This window comes from Rhinoderma darwinii, chromosome 12, assembly GCF_050947455.1.
Source record: "Rhinoderma darwinii isolate aRhiDar2 chromosome 12, aRhiDar2.hap1, whole genome shotgun sequence".
NCBI classification, from domain to species: Eukaryota; Metazoa; Chordata; class Amphibia; order Anura; family Rhinodermatidae; genus Rhinoderma; species Rhinoderma darwinii.
The window spans coordinates 79,425,210-79,448,696 of record NC_134698.1 but is presented as its reverse complement, the minus strand read 5'-3'; the positions used below and the strand labels follow the sequence as shown (position 1 = coordinate 79,448,696).

Here is a 23,487-nt window from a genome sequence, read left to right as displayed (position 1 = left end):
CATATGTGTGACTGATATCAGCCGCTCCTCTTATAACACTCCAGTACTATTATATCCTCCAGAGACATTACATCATATGTGACTGATATCAGCCGCTCCTCTTATATCACTCCAGCACTATTATATCCCCCAGAGACATTACATCATATGTGTGAGTGATATCAGCCGCTCCTCTTATAACACTCCAGTACTATTATATCCTCCAGAGACATTACGTCATATGTGTGACTGATATCAGCCGCTCCTCTTATAACACTCCAGCACTATTATATCCTCCAGAGACATTACGTCATATGTGTGAGTGATATCAGCCGCTCCTCTTATAACACTCCAGTACTATTATATCCTCCAAAGACATTACATCATATGTGACTGATATCAGCCGCTCCTCTTATAACACTCCAGTACTATTATATCCTCCAAAGACATTACATCATATGTGACTGATATCAGCCGCTCCTCATATATCACTCCAGTACTATTATATCCTCCAGAGACATTACATCATATGTGACTGATATCAGCCGCTCCTCTTATATCACTCCAGCACTATTATATCCTCCAGAGACATTACATCATATGTGACTGATATCAGCCGCTCCTCTTATATCACTCCAGTACTATTATATCCCCCAGAGACATTACATCATATATGTGACTGATATCAGCCGCTCCTCTTATATCACTCCAGTACTATTATATCCTCCAGACATTACATCATATGTGACTGATATCAGCCGCTCATCTTATATCACTCCAGTACTATTATATCCTCCAGAGACATTACATCATATGTGTGACTGATATCAGCCGCTCCTCTTATAACACTCCAGTACTATTATATCCTCCAGAGACATTACATCATATGTGACTGATATCAGCCGCTCCTCTTATAACACTCCAGTACTATTATATCCTCCAGAGACATTACATCATATGTGTGACTGATATCAGCCGCTCATCTTATATCACTCCAGCACTATTATATCCTCCAGAGACATTACATCATATGTGACTGATATCAGCCGCTCCTCTATCACTCCAGTACTATTATATCCTCCAGACATTACATCATATATGTGACTGATATCAGCTGCTCCTCTTATATCACTCCAGCACTATTATATCCTCCAGAGACATTACATCATGTGTGACTGATATCAGCCGCTCCTCTTATATCACTCCAGTACTATTATATCCTCCAGAGACATTACATCATACGTGTGACTGATATCAGCCGCTCCTCATATATCACTCCAGCACTATTATAAGATTTGTACGGCACATGGTGTCATGTTGGACTATATACTTCTTGCTAACTTTACTCGCACCTTCCTGGATGTTTTGCACAGGCGTTCATGACCAGGCATTATTTTAAGGATACTGCCCCTTTAAGAGGTAAGCGCAACGACCGCGCCGTTTGTGCCTGTACGCTGACGGACGGAGCCGGCGCTGCGCTCATTACCTGCGCTGAGTCACTTTGTAAATATGATAAATAGTTTCTAATCTTGTTAGAACCGGTAATTGTGACGGCGCAGACGACTGTCGTCTCCTCCGGTCTGGACTCTGGTGCCGTGAACCCCATTATACCCGGGGTGATCTGTGCCGGATCCTACAACAGTGTTTAGGAATCACCCCGACCTCCACCACTGTCCGCTTCTCCCATCTTTGAGTGGCTGATAACAGAAGGCAGTAGTCTGCGGTCTTGATAAGATGTGACACTTGGGCAGAAGCCAGTGATATAAATATTTACATAGCGGGCCGGGTCAGATCGTGCCGTGAGTCAGACGTGAACGAGCTCTGGGCCCTCCTCTGCCAGGATGATGGGTGTTCCCAAAAGTAGGGGGTCCCATTTTATTTTTATGGGGTACCATCTTCTCTGTCTTCCCTGGCAGCTGCTGTGTTGGGGGAGGGGCCCTGACGCTGTTGTGGGGGAGGGGTTGCGGATTCCTGCCACGGATTATCTTCAAAATCTTCAGCGGATCTGTCTAGATCAAATCTTGACCGTGTGAGCATTAAAAAACAATCCCTGTCATGCTCCTCCCCCTCTAGTCCTGCACAAGGCACAACCTTTCTTTTTTAAAAGGGGTTTCCTTTCGGATAGGCCATCAATGTCTAATAGGGGGGTGGGTTCCATTTCCCGACACCCCCGCCTACCAGCTGAATGAAGGGTCCACGACACTCGCCTTCCTTATTATACTATATGGAGCTCAGGGGAACCTAAATCTTATTCATATATAATGTAAAGTTTTCTTATATAAATTGTCACAGTTTTCAATATGTCTGTTTGCTGTCAGTGAAAGGAAACATCCAGAGTCTGAAAGCCTGCCCTGATTACAAATGTTACCATTCACTGACCACAAACGAAAATTAGGAGAAACAAAGCGCGTTGGCGAAAGTTACAGAATTCACGTTCTATGTAAATCGACAAACCGCCTTTAAATTGTATGAAGATTGGTCGGGACTTACGATCGTTTTTCTCGTCTTTTCACAGCAAAACCTTTCACTCAGCTCCTGAAGGGAATGCAGCTGCGGCGGGAGGACTTCGAAATTATAAAGGTTATCGGACGGGGAGCGTTTGGAGAGGTAAATTTATTATAAATATATTGGGGCAGTCACGCAACTCCAAGGGAAGGGAATGGCGACTTTGACCGTCACCTGACACGCGCCATTGTCTTCTACTGGAGTGTTAATCATGGGGAAAACGTATCACGCCGCTCGCCTCCGGTGGGCATGATGAGAACTAGTCTGACCTGACAGGAACATTTCACACCTTGGTAGGCTCAGAAAGAGGAGATCCATCCACGGTTTACACGTGAGGACGCTGATTACCCCATAAGTGACGTCATCATGTTGTCTGCAAGACTCTTATCAGTTGGCTCCACAATACAACAAAATAAACGGAGTGCCAGGTATACAGAGTGGTTCTTGCAGTCTCTTAAGGACAACTGAGCTGTAGCCAAAGTCTGAGGGTAGAAAACTGCTGACACTGAACCCAGCGAAGAGGATGTATTCTATTCCAGAGCTGCACTCACTATTCTGCTGGTGGAGTCACTGTGTACATACATTACATTACTTATCCTGTACTGATCCTGAGTTACATCCTGTATTATACTCCAGAGCTGCTCTCGCTATTCTGCTGGTGGAGTCACTGTGTACATACATTACATTACTTATCCTGTACTGATCCTGAGTTACATCCTGTATTATACTCCAGAGCTGCACTCACTATTCTGCTGGTGGAGTCACTGTGTACATACATTACATGGCTTATCCTGTACTGATCCTGAGTTACATCCTGTATTATACTCCAGAGCTGCACTCACTATTCTGCTGGTGGAGTCACTGTGTATATACATTACATTACTGATCCTGTACTGATCCTGAGTTACATCCTGTATTATACTCCAGAGCTGCACTCACTATTCTGCTGGAGGAGTCACTGTGTACATACATTACATTACTTATCCTGTACTGATCCTGAGTTACATCCTGTATTATACTCCCGAGCTGCACTCACTATTCTGCTGGTGGAGTCACTGTGTACATACATTACATGGCTTATCCTGTACTGATCCTGAGTTACATCCTGTATTATACTCCAGAGCTGCACTCACTATTCTGCTGGTGGAGTCACTGTGTATATACATTACATTACTGATCCTGTACTGATCCTGAGTTACATCCTGTATTATACTCCAGAGCTGCACTCACTATTCTGCTGGAGGAGTCACTGTGTACATACATTACATTACTTATCCTGTACAGATCCTGAGTTACATCCTGTATTATACTCCAGAGCTGCACTCACTATTCTGCTGGTGGAGTCACTGTGTATATACATTACATTACTGATCCTGTACTGATCCTGAGTTACATCCTGTATTATACTCCAGAGCTGCTCTCACTATTCTGCTGGTGGAGTCACTGTGTACATACATTTCATTCCGGATAGTTTTTAACAACTACCAGCAGAATAGTGAGTTCAGCTCTGGAGTATAATACAGGATAAGTAATGTCATATATATACACAGTGACTTTTTATGGGGATACATTTTATATATATATATATAGTTGTTTTTTTTTAATATACGCTCTCATTTCTAGCCAGTTATCTCGATGAAGGAACCCTTTTTTTTTTTTTTCTTGTTTGGTGCCGGCAGCTATGACTTCTGGTGGGGTTAGCCAAGACTATACTGGGGTGGTCACCTCTGATAGCTGGTTTCTGTTGCTAGGCTACAATGTAATCTCCACTTAGTGTTTTTCTCCCTCTAAAACAATTAAAGTTTTTTTTTTCATAAACATTATTTATTGCCCATCCACAGGATAGGATGATAAATGCCTGATCGGAGGGGATCCAACCACTGGGACCTCCAACGATCCCGAGAACGAATGGCCTATGTGAATGGAGCTGTACTGCGCATGTTTGGCCACCGCTTCATTCACTTTTTTTGGGACTAGTGAGCTCTGTAGTCGGCTATCTCCGGAGGTCCCATAGACTGTGACTGGAGCGGTGGCCGAGCATTCGCAGTACCGCTCCATTCACATAGGGGACTCGGGATGCTCGTCATTCGGATCGGCAGGGCTACCAGCACTCTGATCACCACATTTATCACCTATCCTGTGGATGGGTGATAAATGATTATGGGAAAATCCCCAAAGTTGTTACCGTTTTCTTTTGGACTTTTCCTATAAGTTCTCTACCCATACTAATTAGTTTATAGAATTTTTTTTTTTTATGTAATTGTCCAATAATCCAGAATACTTTATAATCCGGCACTCGTCCCTTGATGACATCTTAAATGAATTTTACAGTATAAAGGAGTTATTTAAGCCATTTCCTGAGGGTGAAGCTTTCCTGGCGGCTCTTTATGTAATACTTTGGCGCGGCGCGTTGCTTCATTCTGTCACTTATCACTATGAGAATCTTTTCTCTTTCTGTACAACGCTCACTGTGATTTTTCGTCTCCTCAGGTCGCCGTGGTGCGAATGAAGAGCACGGAGCGCATATATGCCATGAAAATCCTAAACAAGTGGGAGATGCTCAAAAGAGCAGAAGTAAGTGCCCCCTCGTGGGTGTAGTTTTCGGGTGTCTTTATTGGTCAGTGGCTGATGCTTTCTATGCGCCTTGTAATCTATGTCCCGTTTCCACCCAAGCGTCAGCCATTGGTCTATAGGCAGTCGTATATTGTTCGCCCCCCAGGACCACGTGCAGTGATATCGGGGGGGGGAGACGTCTTGTTCTATTTCACTCGTTACTTTTCTTTCCTATCCAGACGGCCTGCTTCCGGGAGGAGAGGAACGTGCTGGTGAATGGGGACTGTCAGTGGATCACTACATTACACTTCGCCTTTCAGGACGAGAACTATTTGGTAATTTTTCCATGTAATTTTGTTTGACGCTGAATCAGTTTCTGTAAGGTTTGGAAAGGATGGAGATTTCCTTCCAGTTGTGAGAGCGCAACAAAGTAACAAAGTATTACGTGAAAGATCTTCTTATTTTATTGCGCCGAGTGCCTTGAGGCTTTGTGGCGCCGGGTGCCTTGAGGCTTTGTGGCGCCGGGTGCCTTGAGGCTTTGTGGCGCCGGGTGCCTTGAGGCTTTGTGGCGCCGGGTGCCTTGAGGCTTTGTGGCGCCGGGTGCCTTGAGGCTTTGTGGCGCCGGGTGCCTTGAGGCTTTGGGGCGCCGGGTGCCTTGAGGCTTTGGGGTGCCTTGAGGCTTTGGGGTGCCTTGAGGCTTTGGGGCGCCGGGTGCCTTGAGGCTTTGGGGCGCCGGGTGCCTTGAGGCTTTGGGGCGCCGGGTGCCTTGAGGCTTTGGGGCGCCGGGTGCCTTGAGGCTTTGGGGCGCCGGGTGCCTTGAGGCTTTGGGGTGCCTTGAGGCTTTGGGGTGCCTTGAGGCTTTGGGGTGCCTTGAGGCTTTGGGGCGCCGGGTGCCTTGAGGCTTTGGGGCGCCTTGAGGCTTTGGGGTGCCTTGAGGCTTTGGGGTGCCTTGAGGCTTTGGGGTGCCTTGAGGCTTTGGGGTGCCTTGAGGCTTTGGGGTGCCTTGAGGCTTTGGGGCGCCTTGAGGCTTTGGGGCGCCTTGAGGCTTTGGGGCCCCGGGTGCCTTGAGGCTTTGGGGCCCCGGGTGCCTTGAGGCTTTGGGGCCCCGGGTGCCTTGAGGCTTTGTGTGCATCAAAGTAACAAGATAAATGATCTCTCCATTCAGTGCTATATCGCTTCAGGCCTTTTAATAAGATCTGCCAATGTGCCCTAGGAAACGATGGTCTCATCTTCTGGAACCCACCAATGTTGGGGTAAAAAAAATATTTAAAGGGATTGTCCAGGGTTGTAACCACTGCACTCTGCTATATCGAATAGAATCGGGGACCCGTTCTATCATTTGCACATAGCTAGGATCTCCCTATCCCAAATTATCCCCAAGGTGGAAGTTCTGAGATGGAATCAAATGAACACTAGGGGGCACCATAGCAAGTATGTGACAGCCATATCTACACACAGGCATGACCACATTTCCTCACCTGCAATCATTAAAAAGACTAAAGAGAAATGTCATATTGTATCGTGGGACGTGGCAGCGCAGAGCCCGGCCCCTCTGGCGGTTACATCGTATGCAATGCCATAATGTGCTGTTTTTGCAGATCTAGTAATGCAGAATTCTACTGATATCAGCCGTGTTATATATTGTACTGCACAGTTGTAGCTCATACGTTGCTGGTATTGATGGCTCTTGTCTGTTTATTTGCAGTATTTAGTCATGGATTACTATGTAGGAGGGGACCTGCTAACACTTCTCAGTAAATTTGAAGACCGCTTACCCGAAGACATGGCCAAGTTTTATCTGGCAGAGATGGTGCTCGCGATCCACTCAATTCATCAGCTGCATTATGTGCACAGGTAAAACTACTGCCAGCAGAATAGCGAGTGCAGCTCTGGAGTATAATACAGGATGTAACTCAGGATCAGTACAGGATAAGTAATGTAATGTATGTACACAGTGACTTCACCAGCAGAATAGTGAGTGCAGCTCTGTTGTATAATACAGGATGTAACTCAGGATCAGTACAGGATAAGTAATGTAATGTATGTATACAGTGACTTCACCAGCATAATAGTGAGTGCAGCTCTGGAGTATAATACAGGATGTAACTCAGGATCAGTACAGGATAAGTAATGTAATGTATGTATACAGTGAGTGCAGCTCTGGAGTATAATACAGGATGTAACTCAGGATCAGTACAGGATAAGTAATATCCTGTATGTACACAGTGACTCCACCAGCAGAATAGTGAGTGCAGCTCTCCAGTATAATACAGGATGTAACTCAGGATCAGTACAGGATAAGTAATGTAATGTATGTACACAGTGACTCCACCAGCAGAATAGTGAGTGCAGCTCTGGAGTATTATACAGGATGTAACTCAGGATCAGTACAGGATAAGTAATGTAATGTATGTACACAGTGACTCCACCAGCAGAATAGTGAGTGCAGCTCTGGAGTATAATACAGGATGTAACTCAGGATCAGTACAGGATAAGTAATGTATGTACACAGTGACTCCACCAGCAGAATAGTGAGTGCAGCTCTGGAGTATAATACAGGATGTAACTCAGGATCAGTACAGGATAAGTAATGTATGTACACAGTGACTGCACCAGCAGAATAGTGAGTGCAGCTCTGGAGTATAATACAGGATGTAACTCCGGATCAGTACAGGATAAGTAATGTAATGTATGTACACAGTGACTCCACCAGCAGAAAGTGAGTGCAGCTCTGGAGTATAATACAGGATGTAACTCAGGATCAAAACTGCAACTTCTAGTACTGGAGTGTTATAAGAGGAGCGGCTGATATCCGTCACATATATAATGTAAATGTCTGTGGAGGGTCTCGTCATTGGAGATATCTGACATAACGTAGTGATCGTGGGGGGCAGGGAGTTTTCTATTCTTCCTGTCGCTCATCCTATTATTGAACACTGCAGTCAATCGCTGATAACCGAGAACAATGTCATGTATAAATTTCTAATATACTCCCCTTTATAATTTGGCGCTGTTCCCGTTCCGCTGGATTCTCCATTGAGTAATGGTTATGGCCGTGCCTTGATGGGCCATCCAGCTCCACGTCACATGACTACGGTTACCAATATCTGACCGACACGTGAAAAACGTGTCACCACGGCAGGATGCGGCATGGGCGACCCTTCATCATGCAGCATTTTTCTCGATCATCATTACGTCCACGGACGGCTCTAGGGTTAGCAGGGTATCGTAATGAATGGTCGTAGGGATCAGTGACATGAGGGGCAGCTGGGGATCCTGATATTGTGGTGCTGCTGCCGCCGGCTGATGTCGCGGTGTCCTCCCTGGTGGCTGCACTTTTCTGTGACTCCGTCTTCCTATTGTTCAGTGCTGGGAAACGAGAACGGAAAGAGGAGAACACTCTGTGCAGTTTTTTGCTTCCAATGTAAAGTTCAAGGCTTTAGTGAGAAGTTAATTGAAGCCTCGTTGTGATCGTTGTGTCGGACCGAGCCGCTTCCCCGTAGATCCCATTTACCAACCATCAAGTTTAATCTGCGTATAATTTTTAGTAACTTTTTTGCTGATCTCGAGTTACATCATATAGTATACTCCACTCACATTCAAAGCTGCAACAAGTATTCTGCTTACTAGCTGTAAACTCTAATCTTGCCTCTCCTATATATATTGCTGGTTCAGTGTCTGTACAGAGCATGTGCTGCTTTGGTTGATGTAGTGTGCCACATCAAGACTATATCACCCAGAATGCAGTGCAGCAGAGCACATTTGCATCACTTTTGCAGCTTTGTCCTTCTGCACAGTGCTAATTCTTGAGTCCTCGGGGCCCTCGTCCTCCTGTGTTTTCTGCATTTTCTCTGTTTCTTAATTAATTAAATAATACAGTCCAGTGCTTTGCATGCAGCTCTGGGTGTAACTAGAGAAAGAGCCATGATGTCACCAGATGTTGCTAGCTTTATGGTAAGGATTTTCTCCTAGATGGACATTCACTACAAGGCGTCTTCGTTTATTCCGTCTCTTCTCTTCCTCCAGGGACATCAAACCCGATAACGTCCTCCTGGACATGAACGGCCATATTCGCCTGGCAGACTTTGGGTCGTGTTTAAAGATGAATTCCGATGGCACTGTGAGTTATACACTTTTCTTCATCTTCAAAGAAAGTTCCAGCCTGTATCTTTAAAGGGGTTCTCCGCTTTGGACAATCGCTACTTGTAACAAAGAGTCCCTTGACAATAAGCTGATCACAAAGTTTCCGCTTGCTGGGACCCCCAGCGATCAGCTGTGATCTGTGGGGAATCTGGCAGTAAGTCTTCCGTTTCCCTGCAGCGCCACCGCAGGAGAAATGAAGCATTGCAGTGTGTCTGTGTAATACAGGACAGGACGGGTCCTCCAGAGACGCTCTATGCAACCGCTCTCCACTCTGATCAAGAGATGAGAATCCTGACCAGAGGACCCCCCCCCCCCTCTAATAACTAGACAACCCCTTTAAATTTCATCCGGCGATACTTTTAGTAATGTTTGTAGCATTTGCTGCAGCTGTGACATATATATTTCCAGGTAATAAGGCTTAAAGAGGCTCTGTCACCAGATTTTGCAGCCCCTATCTGCTATTGCAGCAGATCGGCGCTGCAATGTAGATTACAGTAACGTTTTTATTTTTAAAAAACAAGCATTTTTGGCCAAGTTATGACCATTTTTGTATTTATGCAAATGAGGCTCGCAAAAGTCCAAGTGGGCGTGTATTATGTGCGTACATCGGGGCGTTTTTGATACTTTTACTAGCTGGGCGTTCTGACGAGAAGTATCATCCACTTCTCTTCAGAACGCCCAGCTTCTGCCAGATCACGCTGTGACGTCACTCACAGGTCCTGCATCGTGTCAGACGAGCGAGGACACATCGGCACCAGAGGCTACAGTTGATTCTGCAGCAGCATCAGCGTTTGCAGGTAAGTAGCTACATCGACTTACCTGCTAACGCCGATGCTGCTGCAGAATCAACTGTAGCCTCTGGTGCCGATGTGTCCTCGCTCGTCTGACACGATGCAGGACCTGTGAGTGACGTCACAGCGTGATCTGCCAGAAGCTGGGCGTTGTGAAGAGAAGTGGATGATACTTCTCGTCAGAACGCTCAGCTAGTAAAAGTAGTAAACACGCCCCGATGTACGCACATAATACACGCCCAGTTGTACTTTTAGTTTTAAACACACCCACTTGGACTTTTACTTTTAAACACACCCACTTGGACTTTTGCAAGCCTCATTTGCATAACTACAAAAATGGTCATAACTTGGCCAAAAATGCTCATTTTTTTAAAAATAAAAACGTTACTGTAATCTACATTGCAGCGCCGATCACAGGCAATAGCAGATAGGGGTCGCAAAATCTGGTGACAGAGCCTCTTTAACCCCTTAATGACCGGGCCATTTTGCACGTTAATGACCAAGGATTATTTTTTGTTTTTTCACTGTCGCATTCCAAGAGTCGTAACTTTTTTTTTATTCTGTCGACATAGCCGTATAAGGGCTTGTTTTTTCCGGGACGAGTTGTATTTTGTAATTGTACCATTTTTAGATGCTTATAACATATTGATTAACTTTTATTAACTTTATTTTAGGAGAGAATTGAAAATAAGCAGCTATTCCAGCATTAATTTTCACGTTATAAATTTACGCCGTTTACTGTGCAGCGTAAATAACATGTTAACTTTATTCTATGGGTGGGCACGATTACGGGGATACCAAATATGTAAAGGTTTTATATGTTTTTTTCTACGTTTGCACGATAAAAAGCCTTTTAGAAAAAAATTACTTGTTTTTGCATCGCCGCGTTCCAAGAGCCGTCATTTTTTATTTTTCCGTCTATGTGGCCGTATGTGGGCTTGATTTTTGCGGGACAATGTGTAGTTTTCATTAGTACAATTTTGGGGTACATGGGACTTATAGATTAACTTTTATTTTATTTTTTATGGGGGGAATTGGAGAAGAGAGAGAATTTTGCCGTTGTTTTTTGCGGTTTTTTTGGACGCCGTTCATCCGGCGGTTTAATTAATATGTTCATTTTATTGGTCAAGTTGTTACGATCGCGGGGATACCATATATGTGTATGTGTGATTTGTTTTGACCGTTTTACTAAATAAAACCACTTTTTGGGCCAAAAAAGTAGTTTTATTTGACTTTGACTGTAATTTTTTTATTTTTTTTTTTCACAAACTTTATTTAACTGTTTTACATTTTTTTTTTTAGTCCCATCAGGGGACTTCACTATGCGATGTGCCGATCGCATATATAATGCTTTGGTATACTTCGTATACCAAAGCATTATTGCCTGTCAGTGTAAAACTGACAGGCAACCTGTTAGGTCATGCCTCTGGCATCGCCTAACAGGCAGATGCTGAAGACAGACCTGGGGGTCTTTGTTAGACCCCCGGCTGTCATGGAAACCCGACGGCGACCCGCGATTTGTTTGCGGGGGCGCCGATCGGGAGACAGAGGGAGCTCCCCCCTCTGTCAAACACATTAAATGCCGCTGTCACTATTGACAGCGGCATTTAATGGGTTAAACTGGCGGAATCGGCGCGCGCTTCGATTCCGGCAGTTGCAGCAGGAGCCATGCTGAGTATAACAGCCGTGCTCCTGCCGCTGATCGCGTGGGTACACTGGCAGTACCCGCGCCATCACAGGACGGATATATCCGTCCTCCTGCGCGAACTAGCAGCTGCTGAGGTCGGATATATCCGTCCTTCGGCGTTAAGGAGTTAAACAAAGCTTAATCATTGTACAATTTAATTCCTCACAGTGTTCAAGATCTCAGCTCGCTGTCAGTGAATAGGGACATCCAGAGGCTGAGACCGTTCAGACCTTCATACGTGTAGCAAGCTGAGGGTTTGCTACAATTGTTTCCAGTCGAGAGCTAACTCTAATGCCCTATTGAAAAAAAAATGTGCGCGTTTTTTGACGATGAAACCGCGCCAAAAAATGTCTGAAAGCGCCTCCTATTGATTTTCAATGGGAGGCGGAGGTGTTTTTTTTGTTTTTTTCGTGGGAAAAAAGCGACCTGCACTTTCTTCAGGTGTTTCAGTCTCTGACCTCGCAGTGACCTTGATGGAAGGCAGAGAAAGCGGTTTTCGCTGCGTTTTGTTGCCCGCAGCGCTCAACGGCCGCTGCCGAAAAACGCTGCAAAGAGTGCAGGCAGGAGTTGAGGCACATTTTTCCACCTGCAAAAAACTCTGTGTGAACGGAGCCGAAGAGCAGCACAAATCTCTGTCCTGATCATTTGCAGCCATGTCTCAGCCTGGAGTTCAGGATATTAAGCTCGCAAAGGAACGTCTATACTGGATGCAATTACAGCAAACCCTCAGCTGTGAGAAAGTTAGGCGTGTTTTGGTTTTCAGCCTCTACAATGCTTCCTTTTACTGATGGCAAGCAGAGATCTTGAAAATGGTGAGAAATTTAAACACAAAATAAATTTGTAATGAGAAAACTTCATGTATATGAAACTGAAAACGGCTCTCCATCTGTTCACACTGTATACATCCTTTACATTGAGTCGTCTTCTTGCCGTGTAGGTGCAGTCGTCAGTGGCGGTAGGCACTCCGGACTACATCTCCCCGGAAATCTTACAGGCTATGGAGGACGGGATGGGGAAATATGGGCCCGAGTGTGACTGGTGGTCCCTGGGCGTCTGTATGTACGAAATGTTATATGGAGAAACCCCTTTCTATGCAGAGTCGCTGGTGGAGACCTACGGAAAGATCATGAACCATGAGGTGAGCGGTAATCCGTATTATCGTATCGTCCGCGCTGGCGAAGTTGCCTTTGTCTACAACCTTCAAAGAGTATCTCCAGCTAATCCTAAAAATGTGCCTGTGCTCCTTTAATGCTTGTATTGCAGTCCCTGTGTGTGCTCTTTACTGGTAGGCGTGACTTCAGGCAGGAAGTAGCTGTCTGCTTCCAGTGTCAGCCATATTAGGTCTCATGGGGCTTTTTCCTCTGTCACCCAGAGCATCCCCCACCTCCCTCTCTCAGCTCTCCCTGGCAGTCAATTAAAAAGACACAACCGTTTCTTTCCCATCCCTCCCACTGTTCAGAGACCTGCTGGATCGTTGTCTATAGAGTGAGAGACCTAATATGGAATCTGTCACCAGATATTTAGTTGTGAATCGAGCGACCCCCGAGCCTTCATTCTCAATGATATCCCATATGGTTTTAATATTGTGATCGTTCTTGATTAAAAAAAAAAAAGTAATGCTGGAAGTTTAGTGCAATGATGTGGAGGAAGTAGCTAACTTCTCCTCTCCTTGCGATAAATCAATCTAGTTCCTAGTACTTGAATGTAGGAGAAGACGTGGTATTTATAACGTTATTTTTGGCGTGCCGCCTGTGAGGAATCCTTTTAACGTTTGGCGTAGCTGATCTCCCGCTGGTTTCACTACTCGGCATTGTCTCGTCCTAAATGGATAATTAGTTCTTCACGTCTGTAATTAAGTGGTGCTGATTTTCTATTAAATATACATGTAACGCTGACGGCTTCCTGCGAGTCATGGCAGCGCTCCAGCTCTAGAGCAAATACAGCAGTGCTGGCGTCCGCTCACCCTGCCCCGTCTGTCCCCGCGCGAGCTGCCGGCGTACCGCCATGAGACTTCACAGTTTCCACTTCACTCTTATGTGACCGTTGTTCTATTGTGTTTTTATTTTGAGGGTTTTGTGACTTTTTCGTTCACCAACAATAAGCAGAGATTTTGAAACTGGCAACGAGAATGTAACCGTTTAAAGATCTCCGCTTGTTATCAGTGAATAAAAACCTTTGTTTCCATCTAGAGGTTGAAATCTCATCGTAGCAGAACTCTTCTCGCAGCTGAGGGTTTGTTACAATTATCCACTCTAGACAATCCTGTGGGAGCGAAACAGCCTGGATTCCATTCTACATTTTACCTGAACTGATACATTGTAACAACTTCTCGGGACAAGGAGAGAGATTTGTGCTGCTGATGGATTCGGTTGTAACAGGATTGTCTAGACTGGTCACAAACTCATTTGTGAGGAGTGTTGGGTCTGTAAGGGGTTTCCAGTCGTTAAATGTACACAAGAATGTCTCCATTCACTGACCGTCTGCAGAGATCTTGAGGGAATTGAAATGCTAATTATATTAGGAAGTTGCAGAACTTTTCGTTATTACGCCTCCGGCACGTTTCACATACAGGAGATCTGCTCTGATCCTTCCGGTGGTTCTTTATTTCAGGAGAGATTCCAGTTTCCCTCTCACATCGCCGACGTGTCGGAAACCGCCAAGGATCTGATCCAGCGTCTGATCTGCAGCCGGGAGCGCAGACTGGGGCAGAACGGGATAGACGACTTCAAAACCCACACGTTTTTTGATGGCATCGACTGGGAAAATATCCGGAACATGGAGGCCCCGTACATTCCCGATGTCAGCAGTCCCTCCGACACGTCCAACTTTGATGTGGACGACGACATCCTCCGGAATCCTGTAAGTGGAGGATGAGGGCCGGGTCATAACCGTATGGCTTAAAGGGGCATTCCTGCCGTTTATGGCATAGCCACAGAATGTCAGATAGGTGCGGGTCCCACCTCTGGTATCCGCCCCCCTATCTAAAAACTGGGGGTCTGAACATGCTCGTCTGCCTGTTTTCTAACTCTCAATAGAAGTGAATGGAGAGGCCACGCACGTGCGCAGCCGCCTCTCCGTCTATTCGCCCCCCGGATGCAGAGGACGACCGTTCTCCAGATCTCCCTGGAACCCGCACCTTTCATACGGCTATGACCTGTCCTGCGGATATGCCATACATGTCTGAGATGGGGATACCCCTTTAATGGCACGATGTGGAGTTTGTCTAGAATATGCTCCACTACATCCATCATATTCGTAAAGGGTTTGTCCAGGATAAGAAAAACATGGCGTTTTTTTTCCAAAGACGGCTCCACACCTGTCCATGGGTTGTTTTCTGGTATCGCAGCTCTGCTCCATTGAACCTGAACTGCAATACCTCACACAACCTGTGAACATGTGTGGCGCTGTTTTTGGAAGAAAGCAACCATGTTTTTCTAGTACTGGCCAACGGTTTAGCTAAAAGTGTCTGATATCGGGGGCCCCTAGTTAAGAGCCACATCCAGCCTCTCTGGAGAACTCCACACAAATGGAAGCCTTCCTATTTATAAGTGCTCAGTGCATTATAAGAGGATTTCTCATAGGTGAATATCCGACTGTACCCTAGAGAAGATCCCGCTGTATGTGTGCGGCGATTTCCCGATAATCATCTTTTCAGCTCTCCGTTATTATACACAGTAGGCAATCTAAACAAGCAGAACTGCAGTGTAAAGCAAGGGGAGGAATAAACCTGCAGCCTGTAATGAGACAAGAGGTAACCCCCCTACCACAGACTCCAATGGAGAATGAACCTAAGCTGCAGTCCTGACCTAACAAAGCTGAGGTTAAAAGCAGCCGACACTGAAGATCGTTCATAAATAGCAGAAATGAAGCACTCTTAGTGCAGTGACTGTATAACCGGACGTCTGGAAGTGTGTGTGTATTGTATACCATGTGTGTGTGTGTGTATTGTATACCATGTGTGTGTGTGTGTATTGTATACCATGTGTGTGTGTGTGTATTGTATACCATGTGTGTGTGTGTGTATTGTATACCATGTGTGTGTGTATTGTATACCGTGTGTGTGTGTATTGTATACCGTGTGTGTGTGTATTGTATACCATGTGTGTGTGTGTGTGTATTGTATACCGTGTGTGTATTGTATACCATGTGTGTGTGTATTGTATACCGTGTGTGTATTGTATACCATGTGTGTGTGTGTGTGTATTGTATACCGTGTGTGTATTGTATACCATGTGTGTGTGTGTGTATTGTATACCGTGTGTGTATTGTATACCGTGTGTGTATTGTATACCGTGTGTGTATTGTATACCGTGTGTGTATTGTATACCATGTGTGTGTGTGTATTGTATACCATGTGTGTGTGTGTGTATTGTATACCATGTGTGTGTGTGTGTGTATTGTATACCATGTGTGTGTGTGTGTATTGTATACCATGTGTGTGTGTGTGTGTATTGTATACCATGTGTGTGTGTATTGTATACCGTGTGTGTGTGTGTATTGTATACCGTGTGTGTATTGTATACCGTGTGTGTGTGTGTGTATTGTATACCGTGTGTGTATTGTATACCGTGTGTGTGTGTATTGTATACCGTGTGTGTATTGTATACCATGTGTGTGTGTGTATTGTATACCATGTGTGTGTGTATTGTATACCGTGTGTGTATTGTATACCGTGTGTGTGTGTGTATTGTATACCGTGTGTGTATTGTATTGTATACCATGTGTGTGTGTGTGTGTATTGTATACCATGTGTGTGTATTGTATACCATGTGTGTGTATTGTATACCATGTGTGTATTGTATACCATGTGTGTATTGTATACCATGTGTGTATTGTATACCGTGTGTGTGTGTGTGTGTGTGTGTGTGTGTATTGTATACCGTGTGTGTGTTGTATACTGTGTGTGTGTGTATTGTATACCGTGTGTGTATTGTATACCGTGTGTGTATTGTATACTGTGTGTGTGTATTGTATACCGTGTGTGTATTGTATACCGTGTGTGTATTGTATACTGTATACCATGTGTGTGTATTGTATACCATGTGTGTGTGTATTGTATACCTTGTGTGTGTATATATTGTGTGTGTATATTGTGTGTGTGTGTGTGTGTATATTGTATACCATGTGTATATCGTATACCGTGTGTGTGTGTATATATATATTATATACCGTGTGTGTGTGTGTGTGTATATATTGTATACCGTGTGTGTGTATATTGTGTGTGTGTGTGTGTATTGTATACCGTGTGTGTGTATATTGTATACCGTGTGTGTGTATATTGTATACCGTGTGTGTGTATATTGTATACCGTGTGTGTGTATATTGTATACCGTGTGTGTGTATATTGTATACCGTGTGTGTGTATATTGTATACCGTGTGTGTGTATATTGTATACCGTGTGTGTGTATATTGTATACCGTGTGTGTGTGTATATTGTATACCGTGTGTGTGTGTGTGTATATTGTATACCGTGTGTGTGTGTGTGTGTGTGTGTGTGTATATTGTATACCGTGTGTGTATATTGTATACCATGTGTGTGTTTTTGTGTGTATATTGTATACCGTGTGTGTGTATATATTGTATACCGTGTGTGTGTATATTGTGTGTATTGTATACCGTGTGTGTGTATATTGTATACCGTGTGTGTGTGTGTGTGTGTGTATATTGTATACCATGTGTGTGTATATTGTATACCGTGTGTGTGTATATTGTATACCATGTGTGTGTGTGTGTGTGTATATTGTATACCATGTGTGTGTTTTTGTGTGTATATTGTATACCGTGTGTGTGTATATATTGTATACCGTGTGTGTGTATTGTATACCATGTGTGTGTGTGTGTGTGTGTGTGTGTGTGTGTGTGTGTGTGTGTATATTGTATACCGTGTGTGTGTGTGTATATTGTATACCGTGTGTGTGTGTGTGTGTGTGTGTGTGTGTATATATATATATATTCGGTCCAACTTAATGGGGTCTTTTTATATATAATGTGTGTGGGGCTGTATATCTATATCATGTATCTGTTTTACAAGTATCTATTTCTTTATCTCTTGTAGGAAATGGTCCCCCCAAGTACACACAGTGGGTTTTCAGGGTTCCACCTTCCGTTTGTAGGATTCACATACACAACTGACAGGTAAACGTTGTGCACTATGAAACGAGCTTATGATGGAAAAGTAACAGCCCCCACTGGTGCGCCATACTGGGGGGGAGGGGGTCATGTTAGACCGCATGCTATGGAGCCGTTCACACGACCCTTCTGTCAGTCCAGAGGACAATGCGTTTCTATGTTAAAGAGTAACAACATTTGACAATCTTCTGACTTGTCAGAAGTGTTGATCGGTGGGGGTCCGAGCACGGAGACCCCCACCAATCGCTAAAACGAAGCGGCAGAAGCACTTAGTTTCTGTTCGGCTTTTCCCGGACAGCCAATGTAGCGGAGTACAGACTGATAGACTTTCTACTGAGCCCGCACTCCGATACATCAACTTCCGGAAATAGCCGAATAGAAACGAAGTGGCTGAGCGTTCACACGAGCTCTTCTGCCGCTTCATTTTAGCGATTGGTGGGGGTCTCAGTGCTCGGACCCCCATCTATCAAAACTTCTGACGTCAGAAGTTTGACGTTTAGTTACCCTTTGAAGGGGTTATCCAGTTTAAAAAAAATATATATAAACTCCTACACCTTATTAAGGAATTCTGATTAAATAGAGCAGGGTCATCTGTTGGGGTCCGTCCTCCGTTACATAGAGCGTCTCCCCCTCCGGAGGACCCGTCCTGTCCTGTATTACACAGACAACACATTGATAACCCCTTTAATATTTTTACTTGACATACCTGAAGTTGTTCCAACCCTTCTGCCCATTAAGACCAGAGCAAACTGACCCCCCATGGTTAGAACTGATCGCCGAGACCCTGCAGCCACATAGTTCAGGTCTTATAGGTAAACTGTATGGGAAATGTCCTGATCCCGCTGCCGTGGTTACGCGTTTAGTATATACTTGTCGTCTTCTCAGTTCGATTTTATTCTTGTGTTTTCAGCTGCTTTTCTGACCGCGGCTCCTTGAAGGACATCATTCACACCAACGCCGTGACCAAAGATGATGACGTGCAGCGCGGCCTGGAGAACAGCCTGCAGATCGACGCCTACGAGCGCAGGATACGGAGGCTGGAGCAGGAGAAGCTGGAGCTGAACAGGAAGCTGCAGGGTCAGTCATTGAGGTTCTCAGGAAAACTCCTCCAAATAGACCACTCAGTGTAGAGACCCCCAAAGCCTTACTGACCGTGAGGGGGATTATTACATATCATCTAACCGCTGGGAAAGGATATTAGGTGTGTGGGGGTCCCATGTTCCCCATTCTCTATAATCAGGTCAAGAGGAGCCGAGGCCGCACATCCCACAGGTGATCAATGTTTCAGGTGAGAAAATAACTGAGGTTTTTGACAAGTTGACGTGGCTGAGCCACGTTATCTATTACAAGTCAGATCTTTGGGGGTCCGAACGCTGGAAAACCCACTGATCCTGAGAAAGCGGGTGCTCGGCGGAGCAGTTACCACAGAAGTTTAGCCCCCCTACATTATATTCTATTAGAGGTACAGAAAGCGCTGAGTGGGGTCCCAGCCCATCTGACTTTTATATGTCATATCCGTTAGATATACTTTAAAGTTAACGGGAGCCCCCTTTAAATCCGCCTTTTCTGAGATGTAAATACATTACTCAGGTAGGTTGCAGTTTTCCTGCATATATGGTATCACAGCAGATTTCCCATGAAGGTTCACAGGCGATGCTCGGGTATGATGTGCTGTTTGCCGGCTTAGCTGCAGCCTGGGTGTGAGCGGGGTACATGTGTTTGCTAGAGCAAAGGGGTCGTTGTGGCCTCCGAATACTGTGACCCGTCAGCTCCGCGTCCACATCTCGCGGGAGCAAAGATCAAACAAACAGTGCAATCGGAGGGGATCTCGGGGGGCCGGACCTCCTCATATTATCCTCCTAATATTGCTTTTTTATTCCCTCCAGAGTCCACACAGACAGTCCAGTCCCTCCAGGGCTCCAGTCGGTCGATGGGGGGAACCTTAAACCGGGACAAAGAAATTCGGAAGCTGAACGAGGAAATCGAGCGCTTGAAGAATAAAATATCAGGTATCCCCCGTTATCGGAGAGGCTCGGCCCAGTGATGGAGGGGGTCATGTGTTCAATTTACTTTTCTCCCGAGTTTTAGGCCCCATGCACCCGTAAATAAGGATCCATAAAAAAGGGAGGCTGCAAATGATGTCATCAACATGTTGCCTAGCAACCCTTCGGTAAATACGGACGGTTTACAGATGCACATCCGCAGCCGGCCGTATTTACGGAAGATCCCATAGACTTCTATGTGGGAGTCCGAGCCATAATTACGGACAAGAATAGGACGGGCTCTATCATTTTTTCAGCACGGACGCCGATCCGTAAAAATACTGAAGGTGTCCGTGGCCAATAGAAATTAATGGGTCCGTAATTACGGATGAAATATACGGTCGCGTGCACGGGGCCTTATTCTATTTTTATATTTATATTTTTGATTCTTTTGATTATTTAAGATTCAAACCGGATCGAGCGCCAACTGGAGGACGCCGTCACTCTGCGCCAGCAGCTGGAAGATTCTGCGAACAAGATGAAAAGTCTGGAGAAGCAGCAGAGGACCCTGAAACAGGAGAGAGAGGATCTGCAGAAGGTGATCTACATGTTTTGGGTCTGGTCCACAGTCTGATGGCGATGAAACGTCCAGTGGTTCGGCATTTCTGATGATTCGGGTTATTGGAATGAATATATGGAATATCCTTGGCTCTGGGGTTGCTAGTTGGCGCTGGGCTGGCTAGTTGGCGCTGGGCTGGCTAGTTGGCGCTGGGCTGGCTAGTTGGCGCTGGGGTTGCTAGTTGGCGCTGGGGTTGCTAGTTGGCGCTGGGGTTGCTAGTTGGCGCTGGGCTGGCTAGTTGGCGCTGGGCTGGCTAGTTGGCGCTGGGCTGGCTAGTTGGCGCTGGGCTGGCTAGTTGGCGCTGGGGTTGCTAGTTGGCGCTGGGGTTGCTAGTTGGCGCTGGGGTTGCTAGTTGGCGCTGGGGTTGCTAGTTGGCGCTGGGGTTGCTAGTTGGCGCTGGGGTTGCTAGTTGGCGCTGGGGTTGCTAGTTGGCGCTGGGGTTGCTAGTTGGCGCTGGGGTTGCTAGTTGGCGCTGGGGTGGCTAGTTGGCGCTGGGGTGGCTAGTTGGCGCTGGGGTGGCTAGTTGGCGCTGGGCTGGCTAGTTGGCGCTGGGGATGCTAGTTGGCGCTGGGGTGGCTAGTTGGCGCTGGGCTGGCTAGTTGGCGCTGGGGATGCTAGTTGGCGCTGGGGATGCTAGTTGGCGCTGGGCTGGCTAGTTGGCGCTGGGCTGGCTAGTTGGCGCTGGGCTGGCTAGTTGGCGCTGGGCCGGCTAGTTGGCGCTGGGCTGGCTAGTTGGCGCTGGGCTGGCTAGTTGGCGCTGGGGTTGCTAGTTGGCGCTGGGCTGGCTAGTTGGCGCTGGGCTGGCTAGTTGGCGCTGGGCTGGCTAGTTGGCGCTGGGCTGGCTAGTTGGCGCTGGGCTGGCTAGTTGGCGCTGGGCTGGCTAGTTGGCGCTGGGCTGGCTAGTTGGCGCTGGGGTTGCTAGTTGGCGCTGGGCTGGCTAGTTGGCGCTGGGCTGGCTAGTTGGCGCTGGGCTGGCTAGTTGGCGCTGGGCTGGCTAGTTGGCGCTGGGGTTTCTTTTTTTACAGGGGCCGTCAGTCTTGCGTAAGCTTCACATCTGTCCTCCAGGTCTGTCATGTGCCTGTGTGAAAGGTCAAACTAATTGAGCAATATCCCTTTAAGAGTCTCAAGTAAAATGATACAGATGGGTTTTAGTCTCTGGAGGATGAAAAAAAGAAGGAAATTGTTACTGTAAATCATCGACATTCCCGGAGGCTCCATCTCAGGGGCTTATTTAGTTTTTGAGGTGTTTTTTGTTTGTTTTGTTTTTTTATATATCTCGTTTGCGAATATAATACCAGAACTGCAGTAGAGACTGACATGTTTTGTGTAGAGTGACTGTAATAAGCCTGTCTACTATTTGGAAGAAACAAAGTTGATGAAATGAGTGGAACGTGGACATGCGAAGTGTACTTGGGGGAACGATTCGTCTTGAATGTTCACGCGTCCTCTAGATGTAGTTTCTTAAAGGGGTTGTCCAGGGTTAGAGAAAAAAATGGGTACGACCAAGTGTAATTCAATGTGTAATGGTCCCTTTTAAAGGGGTTCAATGGAATTAGAAAAAAAGGTCTTTATTTATTTTAGTTTTTTTCTTTACACGCAGAAACAGCGCCACTTTGTTCCATAGGTCATGACTGGTATTGCAGCTCATTCTCATTTAAGTGTATATAAGATACACAAATAAGGATGAGCTGCAATACCAGATGTGGCGCTGTTTCTGCGGGGTGGGGGGGGCCTTTTTTTTTTTTTTTTATTCCAATCAAGCCCTTTTAAAGGGACCCATACATATTAAACAAAACTTGGCTGTCCCCATCTATTTTGGCAGGACCGGCTGTCTAATGTATATGGGGGTTTCCGCGTGCCTGATATTTTGTTTCCACTGCCTCGCAGCATTCCCTTCTCCCCATTGAAAACGTATGCATGCTCGGCCCAGCCACGCGGGCGGTGGGGAGGAATAGCTGTCGGCTGAAAGAACGTATGTAAAGTGCTTGGGCAGCTATAGAGTTCAGGGGGAGCCTCAAGTTTCTTCAGCCGCCCTGTCAGTGTCTCCCCTCTAATCATTGCTGAGAGCGCCCTCTGGTGGTGATTGGAGGGAGAGCCTCTGCGGCCACTTACAGCACCCCTGAGCTGATTTACCTCATTCTAGGCACCATGTGGAGACCCCGAATTCAGGTGAAGCGGTCTCCATACGGCCTGATATATTTCTGCGTGATCTGACGATAATTGGGCCGACATCACTCCACTCCAAATAATAGAAAGGGGTTCAAACCTTTATATAAATAACATTAAAATGAGAAAAAAATTATTTGTAATATAAATATTGTTTCTATTTTCCACTTCCCTCCAGTTCTCTGAATGCAGCCTGCAGTGTAAAGCATGGAGGTTTTCATTCTGGTTACCATGGCTGCAAGCAATGTCATGTCTATATAGATGTGTGTAAATATACGTTTTCCCTCTAGTCTAGTCTATACTAGATCATTTACCTATAGCAAATATATGTAAAATTAACAAAAATACATGTTGCCATAGTAAACAAAATTTAGGAATGTAAAAAAAAAAAAAATGGCGGGATTCACCTTCTATTTCTTTCCATATGAAGCAACACACTGAAGCGCAGGAGAGGCTGAAAGCTCAGACGAAGGAGCTGAAAGACGCGCAGCAACAGAGAAAGTACGCCCTGCAAGAGTTCTCCGAGCTCAACGAGAAGATGGCCGACCTCCGCTCTCAGAAACAAAAGCTCTCCCGCCAGCTCCGGGATAAGGAGGAAGAACTGGAAGTCGTCGTGCAAAAACTGGACGCCATGCGCCAGGAAATGCGAAAGTCTGAGAAGGCCAGAAAAGAGGTGACCGGTTTATAGATTTAAAGGGACTTGACCGAACATTAATGACGTATCGAGCAGTTAGGGACTTAATGTCCGGTGAAAATCCGACCGCTGGCGCCCGCCGTCATGACTAGAATGAATAGGCTACCGCCCCTTTTCTTCCAAAACAGCGCCACCCCCGACCAGGTGCTTTGCCTGGTATTACAGCAGTCCCATTCAAGTGAACTGGGCTTCGTTGTATTTCTGGCGGCGCTGATTTGGGGGAGGCGATCTAGATGTC

General features: G+C 45.8%; 1 protein-coding gene across 2 annotated transcripts in view; it reads left to right on the top strand.

The window, feature by feature from the left end:
* Window positions 1-23,487, top strand: part of CDC42BPB (CDC42 binding protein kinase beta) — a 63,635-nt gene that overhangs the window by 14,316 nt on the left and 25,832 nt on the right. For both annotated transcript variants that reach the window (XM_075844263.1, XM_075844264.1), the window contains exons 2-13: window positions 2,495-2,586; window positions 4,975-5,058; window positions 5,277-5,372; window positions 6,743-6,891; window positions 9,064-9,157; window positions 12,596-12,796; window positions 14,269-14,517; window positions 17,715-17,794; window positions 18,699-18,865; window positions 19,675-19,797; window positions 20,235-20,368; window positions 22,986-23,228. In XM_075844263.1, coding sequence (XP_075700378.1) covers window positions 2,495-2,586; window positions 4,975-5,058; window positions 5,277-5,372; window positions 6,743-6,891; window positions 9,064-9,157; window positions 12,596-12,796; window positions 14,269-14,517; window positions 17,715-17,794; window positions 18,699-18,865; window positions 19,675-19,797; window positions 20,235-20,368; window positions 22,986-23,228 — 1,712 coding nt within the window. The remainder of the gene's footprint in view (window positions 1-2,494; window positions 2,587-4,974; window positions 5,059-5,276; window positions 5,373-6,742; window positions 6,892-9,063; window positions 9,158-12,595; window positions 12,797-14,268; window positions 14,518-17,714; window positions 17,795-18,698; window positions 18,866-19,674; window positions 19,798-20,234; window positions 20,369-22,985; window positions 23,229-23,487) is intronic.